The following is a 9302-nucleotide window of genomic DNA, read 5'->3' on the forward strand; positions in this document are numbered from 1 at the left end:
TGAGTTACAATTAATTGTATAAAAAATTATTTTAATATCATAAAATAAATAATAATGTGAAAATTTTTATGAGTCGATAACAAAGAACAGATAAGAAATGACTCTTCCTAGAATTCATCAAAGGAGGGGTTTATTAGTTGTTGAATAAATTAATTAAGTTAATTGGAATCACGGTATTACTCTGCTATAAGTGAGGGGTTTTCTAATAAAGATAGAAGGTGCAACTCTCTTTTACCAAAAAAAAAAAAGAAAAAAGTAGAAGCTGAAAGAGGTTTGGAAAAGGGCAAAAATGAAAAGAAGAGAGAAATAAGTAATAGCACGTGCACAGGCGCGTGTTAGATGCGCGTGGACAAGGCTGCGGTGGAGAACTTTGGGTCCTGCGGTTTGACGTGGGACCAACTGCCAAGAGTGTACTGATGAACTGTGCTCTTATAGGGAAAGCTTTGGGTTTAAGCTTTTAAAACAATTTTCATGTCTTCCTTTGGATGATGATGATGGTGAAGTGGTGATGATAATGATGATGAAACCCCTCACTGCTCTGCAACCCTTTTCAAAAGTTGAGCTTCTTTCTCAGTCTCAAAATGCGTCCTTTCTCCTTCCCCTGTTTCCCCTTTTCTCTTTTTCTTCTTCCTCTTCTCGGCTGCAGGCACTCCAAGATCTCTTCTTCCTCGTCTTGGCTCTTCTTTTTCATGTGGGCATCGTACATTTTCAACCCTTTTCTGAAGCATGCTTCTCCTGCTTCTAGTTTTTAAATCTCCAAAAGTTTCTGACTTGGGTCCTCTCAACTATCTCCCTGGTTCGGCTTCACTCCGGCCGTCGACATGAAATTTGGTGGGTTCCCTTCGACGCATCCATTTTTATATAAGATATTCTTAGTTAGTGTTTTTCTGTTTTTGTTTTTTGTTTTGTGAGTTGCATTCTTCATTCTTTACTTTTTGTTGTAGTTGTAGAAAATTTCTTCTTCTTAATTAATATGTACTTAATCAGTTTTTGAAATATGCATATTGTGGTTTGAAGTTTGAACCTTTAATTATTATTGGCAATTTAGTTCGTTACGTTTGCTTTATGGGTGTTTGGTCAGCCCCAAGATGACCGCACAGTCGCACACCAGTATGGTTGTGGGCCTGGGTTGTCTCTGATACCATTAAAAAGCTAGAGGGCCTCACCCCAAAAAGCTAGGGTTTTTGTGTTCCTTGGATCCAATTTGTGCGTCCAAGACATATCTATTTCACTATTAATGTGGGATGTGGGGCATGAGAATTTGGGTAGGCCACTCTACCAGGGAGAATGGATGAGAGTCAGGAGCTGACAACACACAAGCTATTTCTTTTTAATTTCTATTGAAGGAATGCTGAAGGGAGGGGTGTTTATTTCTTCTTATTAATGAGGAATATATATTGAAAAGCACCGTAGCTTCATTTATTGTGTTTTTTCTCTATGCTTAATCAAATTTCCTGCTTCAATATTTATCCAGATGCTTCTATACTTCCCAAGATAGAAGACTATCCACATTTTTTAGTTTTGTCAACTGAATTCTTGATTCCAAACAAATGGGAAAATAGGAGGTTACAATCTTTAGTTTCATTTAGCTATTCAACCCTTTGATGAACACATAGGATATTTGAGATCCACTCCACTAATGTTTATGTGCAGTTTCTTAGAAGTAGCTTGAAGTTTGCTATGCCCACTATTGGCTGATATTTCCATTGTGATGATCTTGTGAACTGCCTATGAAATAATCCTAGAAGTATTTTTATGGCAGTACTACTCTCTTTAATATGTCTCAATCAAAGGATGAGGGCAGAATCTCTGAAATCGTATTACTGGAGGAAAGTCAGCAGCCAAGAAATGCCATTACACACTCCAAACTACCATTTCTATACTTGAGGCCATATAACTATACACTCTTCTCTCTACATGTTTAAAATTAGTGCTATTTTTTGATTGCTAAATGTCCATTTCTTAGTCGAGCCTTCTGTGTTTTCTCCCTGCCTGTGCATCAAATTTTAGTTTGATTATGATGCCCTTCCTCATTTTGTTGCACAAATGCGCTACAAGGCTGGTGAATTGTGACCTTAATTGGTGATTGTGTGCCCCATCCAGATTTGATATTTTGCCCATGAACCAGATTGCTGATATTGTCAAGTTTTTCCAATAATATATTCTATCCAATTGTTTTCTGGGAAATAGTACCAGGAGGTAGGTGAAAAATTTAGAAGTAGAGACTTATTTGGCGAGGTCATGCAATTATGGAATCGATGCATTTAGTTTATGTAAACACAGCTCCAAGATGTAGAACATTGTGGGCATTCTGTGTGGAATGCTATATGAGTCCCCATAATATGTTTAAATGTTGTCCTGCACCATGAATTAAATCAACTAAAAAGAAACCATTTTTTTTTAATTTCTTTTTTCCAGTTTTCAGTGTAACCAGTGACTAAACCACAAAATCTTTCCCAATAGATCAATGATGATAAGAAAAAAAATCTGTTCATTTGCATAATTATAATTTTGAAAAAATAAAAGTCTTCTTTAGATCAGAAAATGTCGATGAAGGACAAAATTACTGGGAATTATTAAGTCATGTTATTCCCACAACTAAGCATATCAAAGAGGTTGTGCTTTTGGTCCCCATTGTTTTGTCCTCCGTTCTTGTATATGTTTCAGTTTCTGTGTTGTGTATTACTTTCATTTTTTTGGTATCTGCATATGAAATTTAAGATGGAGTGAGTACATTGTTTCTGGTGAGCTATTCGTTTTGTTTTGTCTTCCATCCACTTTATTCTTAAGCATTCCCCCTTTTCCCTGCTAAATATGCCATTCTTGATTTTTCATTTTGACTAATGTTGATTGGGTGCTCAAATTTGTACTGTCTAGGAATCCATTCTAGATAATCTAGGAGGATCATTTATGCATATTTTTGACAATTTACATGACATAGGTTTTCGGCGGCATGATTTGTTCTCATCCTCTGGGCGAAGTCTGGATGGAAGTTTCAGGAAGTCCAGATCTGGTTTGTATTTCATCTATGAAATGTGGTGGTTTTCAGCCGGTTATTGTTCTACATCCCTCTCAATATATTCTGTTTGTATCTATGTTAATTCAGCAACCTTTCCCTTTTTTCTTTTTGAAGTTTTGAGAAGTGAGTTGGAAAATGTTTCTTTGTATAATAATTGCATGTTTGTACCATGCAAAAACAGATATAATTTTAAAGTGAATCTTTGGATGATCTGCAACCCACGCTGCCTCTCATTGGATATGTTAGGAAAAATGAAGATGAAGTTATTTTTACCATAGAAGTGGACCTAATTAGTTTCAGCTTGTGAAACTTCACATCTTTCACAAACCCAAACGCTACTATATATGGGGTTTGTGGTTGAAGTTTGTGGGATAATGGAGAGAGAGAGAGGACATTGTCTTTCAGAATTGCTGCTTAACTGTTAAGATTCAGATGATACATGTAATATCATAAACGAATATGCTTGAAATCTAAGTGTTTGAATAATGTTTTATTTACTCCAGAATCAAAATTTTATTCAAAAATGCCTTATGGAATTGTCTGTTAAAGGCATTTAAAAAAAAAAAAAAAAAATAGAGGCAAAAAGCAATACTTTGTTTTTGGATTTATATGAAAACTTGGTCAAAACACCTCTCACCCCACATACACTAGCCATGGGAATTTCCTAGCTTTTTCAAAAAAATGGGGAGTTATAGAGATAGTTTAGAAATTCAAAATTGAAATTACTTTATTAGTTTCCTACTTTTAGGGAGGATGGGAAGCTATAGAGATATTTTAAGAATTCAAAATTGAAATTAATATGGAAAATTACCTCCATATCTATGTTTTGAAAATATTGTTGCTGAATGATACATGTAATTCTAAGGCTTTTTTTTTTTGGGAATATGAGGAATAAAAGATGATGATTGAAAACTGCATCCTCTTCCCTTATTAATAGTCTCTCTCTCTAAACTAAATCAGTGGAAGGAAATTTTGATATGTTATGCACTCCATAAAATAAAGAAGTGTTTCAAGTGTGTTTTGTGATCATAGAATACCATTAAAATTAAAAGGATGTTTTATAGGACAGCTATAAGACCATCTGTGCTATATGGATGAGAATGTTGGGCGACAAAGAAATAGAATATCTAAAAAGTAAAAGTTGTTGATATAAGAATGCTTACATAGATGAGTGGTATAACATTGAAAGATAAACTAAGAAATGAACATGTTCGTGGTAAGTTAGGTGTAACTTCTATAGAAGATGAGATAAGGGAGGGATGACTCAGATAGTTTGAGCACTTGCAACATAGGCCACATAGTGCGCTAATGAGGAAGAGTAAGTTAGTTACTGTGAGAGGCAATAGAAAGGATAGGGGTATACCTAAAATAACTTGGAATGAAATAGTAAGGATTTAATAGCCCTGAATTTGTCAAAAGAAATAACCCATGATTGCATAAATTGGCGGAAAAGGATTCATATAACCGACTCCACCTAGTGGGACTTAAGGCTTGGTTTTTTTGTTGTTGTTGTATTGTTTATGCACTCCATAAAATGAACCAAAAATAATTGTAGTTTCATGATTTTTGCCATTAATCGCCTTTAAAATTGATAAATGGTGCATGATATAAGCATTAAGCTAACATTGACTTTACAGTGGAAGAGAGGAAAGGCAGGGAAGGATTCATTGGTAAAACTGTGATCATTGTGATCTTCTAGCAAGGTGTTGGAACTGGTATTTCATTTAAACACCCCCCCCCCCCAAACCCCCAAAAGACAAAACAAAACAAAACTAAACAGAACAAAATTCGAGTGGTATATGGTTTTCTTTGTCCTAGCCGTGGGGTGTTGGGGTTTGGGGCTGGAATCAGAAGAAAACAAAAATTTGAGCAATATATGCCTCTTTTCCTCTTAGTTAAGGGTACCTTCCAAGCTAATGACTGTTTTGGAATTTTAGGGAAGGTGATTTTGCATGCCGACCCGTTTGTAAGTAACTTCCACGTGTTTTTTAGTGCTAGGCTGAGTTTGAAAAGAACACTTGGTTGAATAGCCAGCATATTTCAAGATTTAATTAATTACACAAGCAGCATGATTTTTCTGAATTTGCCTACCTTCTGTCTCTCCTTGTTTGACACTACTTGAGCAGTTAAGCATCTTGTGATGATGACAACGCAATTTGTTATCGATCCCTGGAGTAATGATGAGTGCTGGTCTTTGGATGACACTTCTCATTCATAGGGAGATTAAAAGCATTTTTATTGGTTTCTCTGTGAATTTTTCTTTAAAAAAATATATTTTTTGTGTCCCACAGGTTATGCTCAAATATTGCACGAGGAATTTCTGTCGTGCTTCTTAGTTGTTTTGGAGGATTTTAGGTGGCATAGGATGTTAGAATACCACTTTACCTTATCAGAGATGGTTACTTACCAGGAGGTCCTGGGTTCTAGTCTCGTTGCCTGCATTTATTTTGTGATATTTAAAAAATTTATTTTGTGTTTAACTCTCTACGTGCTGTCGGGCTACACGTGCGAAGAGTGTTAAAGCTTGAAATACATTGTTGACCCACAACCTAACACCTTAAGATTTTAGGTGAAGTGGTAATCTAACATAGGAGAGTTTCCTATATAACCCACTGGTAAAAGTAGCAGAAGTGTTTCCAATAAATATGGTTTGCCAAAAATATTTGAGTCACCCATTTTTGTCTGCAGTTGGAAATTTATATCCAGGTAGTAAATAAACTTAGAGTATGGGAAAAACCTTTCCCGAAAAACCTGGATTTTGAGGGGATCAAATGTAAAGAATATTGAGAACAAATGTCCACTCTAATGATTGCTTAGTTTCAATAGTTCTTGATAATTGCACACTTTCTAAAATCAAGATGTCACTCTGCAACATTGATTTCATCTTGCATTTAGGATCAGAATGACAGCAAAATCTGAATTGAGCAGATTTGAATCTCATTCTGTTTAGTGCTTACCTCATATTATTAGTTAATTTCTATAACTCTTTTACTTGTAAAATTATGCACGTATATTTTCAATTTTAGGATTTCATTGGCATTATTAATATGTCAAGTAGGGGATAGCCCAATTGTTTGATTGTGGGACCTCCTTGTTGGAACCTTGGAGGTCTCAAGTTTGAAACTTGTGTAGCCCAGGACCAAAGGGTCTCCCAATGAACCAAAAATATAGAATAATATTTAAAATTTTTAAAAAGTCAAAATCAATATGCCAAATTATGTGGGATGCTGTAGATGCAGGTATATCGGCTCATAGAATGTCTAGCTTTTCTGCTTCAAGCAAATTAGTTCCTACTTCCAGAAGAGTATTCAAGGGGTTGAAGGACTATACACAAAAACTTGTTGACCTCGGCTTATTTACACAAATTCTTGGGGATTGGGTTCTTGAAAATTCTAGTGAATATTCTGCCAATGAAGAACAGATTTTCAGATCGCCCTTTTTGATTGACGAATTACGTAAGCTTGATTTTGCCCTGGATGGCATTTTATTTCAGCAACTTTTCCGTATGCCTTGTGCACCCTATGCTTCTAATGACATGAAAGAAAATCAGTTTCTTGCACTGGAAGACTTCCTTCACACGATTGTGGATGGCTTGTGGCGAACATTCTGGCATAGAACTGGTCCATTGCCATTTTTTGTTTCTTTTCCCTATCATCCTGGATCTAAGTTTTATACGGTAGAAAAGGCAATTTCCAAGGGAAGACTTGAGGGACTCCGCGGTGCAGCTTTGGTATCAACAAATGAGGACAATTTACAAGTTCAATGGGATCAGGTGGTGGAGTTCACATTATTTAAAGAAGATGTATTGCAGGGAAATGACCTGAGGCTTTCTACTAATGCAATTTGTGAAGCCTTGTTTTATGGTTTTCATATTCTTCTTTCAAGGAGTTTGAGCAAGTACAGTGCTGTTAACAGTGATTCAGTTTTTCTTCTTGTTCTTGATTCTAAATTTGGTGGGGTGGTAAAATTTGGTGGTGATCTCAGCAAGCTTGAAATTAACTCAAGTAATCCATACCAATCTGTGTCAGAATGGATCAAGCTTCATGCTGAAGTTAGTGTTACCCCAGTAGATCAGATTTGGAACAAGCTAGGAAATGCAAATTGGGGGGATGTTGGAACGCTGCAAATACTTTTGGCAACTTTCTACTCCATTGTACAGTGGAATGGACCACCAAGGAGGTCAATAGCTTCGCTTGTTTCGGATCACAGCCTCCGTCTTCAAAAACGTAGGATAGCATGCCACCTCATTGAGAATGAAAATGAGATAGTACCCTTCCAACAAGCTAGCCAACAAGGAGAGTTCATTGAATCAGACAACAATGATGACGCGTCTTTATGGAAGCAGGCATTACGTTTGAAGCTGAAACAGGGCGAGATAATAGCAGTGGATGATCAGCAGCAGGGACAGAAAAGTTTCCAAGTACAGGAGTCTCTTGTATTTGGGGATTGTTTTCCATACAGCGCAGTTTCTCCAGAATATCCCAGGGAATTGTTGATTCTATATGTTGGTGCTCATCCATCCCAACTAGCGCCATCTTGGGAGGATATGAGCCTGTGGTACCAAGTTCAGAGGCAAACCAAAGTGTTGAACATATTTAAGCATCAGGGCATTTCAAACAGGTGTTTGCCAGATGTAATTGCTTCTGGTCGAATTTTGCACTCTGGTCGCTGTAAGAAACATGGCAGCAGGGGCCGATGTGATCACCCCTGGTGTGGAACTCCAGTACTAGTCACCTCTCCAGTTGGCAAGCCTCTTTCATCCATATTTTCTCAGGATGGTCCACTTTCCTCTGAGGAGGCAATTTGCTGCTGCCGAGACTGCCTTGCTGCTCTTAGATCTGCAGCAACAGCCAGTGTCCAGCATGGTGATATCTGCCCTGAGAACATAATATGTGTTGTCGACACCCAGGGTGCAAGAAAAAGAAACAAATTTTTGTATGTTCCGGTTTCATGGGGGCGTGCAGTTTTGGAAGATAGAGACAGCCCAGCAATAAATTTGCAGTTCTCGTCATCTCATGCCCTTCAGCATGGGAGGCTATGCCGGTCATCTGATGCTGAGAGCCTCATTTACGTCCTCTTTTTCGTCTGTGGAGGAACCATGCAGCAGCTGGATTCTATCGAATCAGCATTGCTGTGGCGTGAAAGAAGCTGGGCCAAGCGCTTGTTTCAGCAGCAGCTTGGTGAGGTTTCAGCTCTCTTAAAGGCATTTGCTGATTATGTGGACAGCCTTTGTGGAACTCCATACCCGGTTGACTACGATATCTGGTTGAAGCGACTAAATAGAGCTGTGGATGCTTCAGCTGATAGGGGGAAACTAGTTCAGGAAGTAGCAGTAAGGATGAGGATAGAAGATGTTGCCGAATCCTCAGGAACTTCTGCAGGTGGCTCTTGAATTTCAATGAGCGACAAATTACACTGGAGTTTGTTCTAACTTGGTGGATTATTGGATTTAAAAAGTGTGCTTTCCTTCTAATGCCGTTCGGGTTGCATTTCCCAGCTAATTGATTTATCACGAAGTTGCTTGATTGATAGTTGATTGCAATAGCTAGAAATTCCTGTTGGCCATTTTTGAAATTGGTAAGAAGCTAATGTAAATGTGTATCTAATTGTAATTGTACTCTCTTGTCTCTCTGTTTTTAGCCAAGAGATGGTTCATATTATATTTCTATTTATTTTTTTGAGGGGCATTTCTTGGTATGCTGCAAACTTCCAATGCCATTGACAACTCAACCTTTCCATTCCTTAATGATTTTTTTTTTCTTTTTACTATTTTTATCTTATTAGAGGAGCTTGTGTGCACAAAATGTATTATTAATTCAAGTTCAGTAGAAAATTTTTAATATATACAAAAATTCAATATAAAAATTTGTCCAACAATTTTTAAATAGTGGACAAGTAGTTATAAGGGATAATTATGCTATGACTCGGATACCATTTAAAAATTGTTTACTATTTGGTTTCTAAGTTTTTGTCTATTTTGGATTTGCTAAAATGATTTTATAAATATTTGGCTACAATTAATAAAATCACATAAACATTTTTTGGCTAATGAAAATACAAAAAAATTTACATGCATTTCCAAAATTTAAAAATTACTTATGCGCATTGGTGATAATTTTAATCATAAAAATATTCAAATATAAAAATAAATTTGGTTGAAATTGATCAAAATTTAGTTAAGTTGGTAAAAAATGATTAAAAAATTAGACAAATATGAATATAGTTTTTTTAAAAAATATTTTTATGATTGAAATTATTATTTTTCATTTGAAAGTGCATAAAA

General features: G+C 36.3%; 1 protein-coding gene across 1 annotated transcript; it reads left to right on the top strand.

The window, feature by feature from the left end:
• Positions 1–458: 458 nt before the first annotated feature.
• On the top strand, positions 459–8725 carry LOC131160282 (uncharacterized). Its single transcript, XM_058115757.1, has 3 exons — positions 459–831; positions 2942–3013; positions 6253–8725. The coding sequence occupies exons 1-3, from the start codon at positions 822–824 to the stop codon at positions 8409–8411; spliced, it is 2241 nt and encodes a 746-aa protein (XP_057971740.1). The 5' UTR covers positions 459–821; the 3' UTR covers positions 8412–8725.
• Positions 8726–9302: the final 577 nt, after the last annotated feature.

The sequence above is a fragment of the Malania oleifera genome, chromosome 7 (assembly GCF_029873635.1).
Source record: "Malania oleifera isolate guangnan ecotype guangnan chromosome 7, ASM2987363v1, whole genome shotgun sequence".
Taxonomy (NCBI): Eukaryota; Viridiplantae; Streptophyta; class Magnoliopsida; order Santalales; family Ximeniaceae; genus Malania; species Malania oleifera.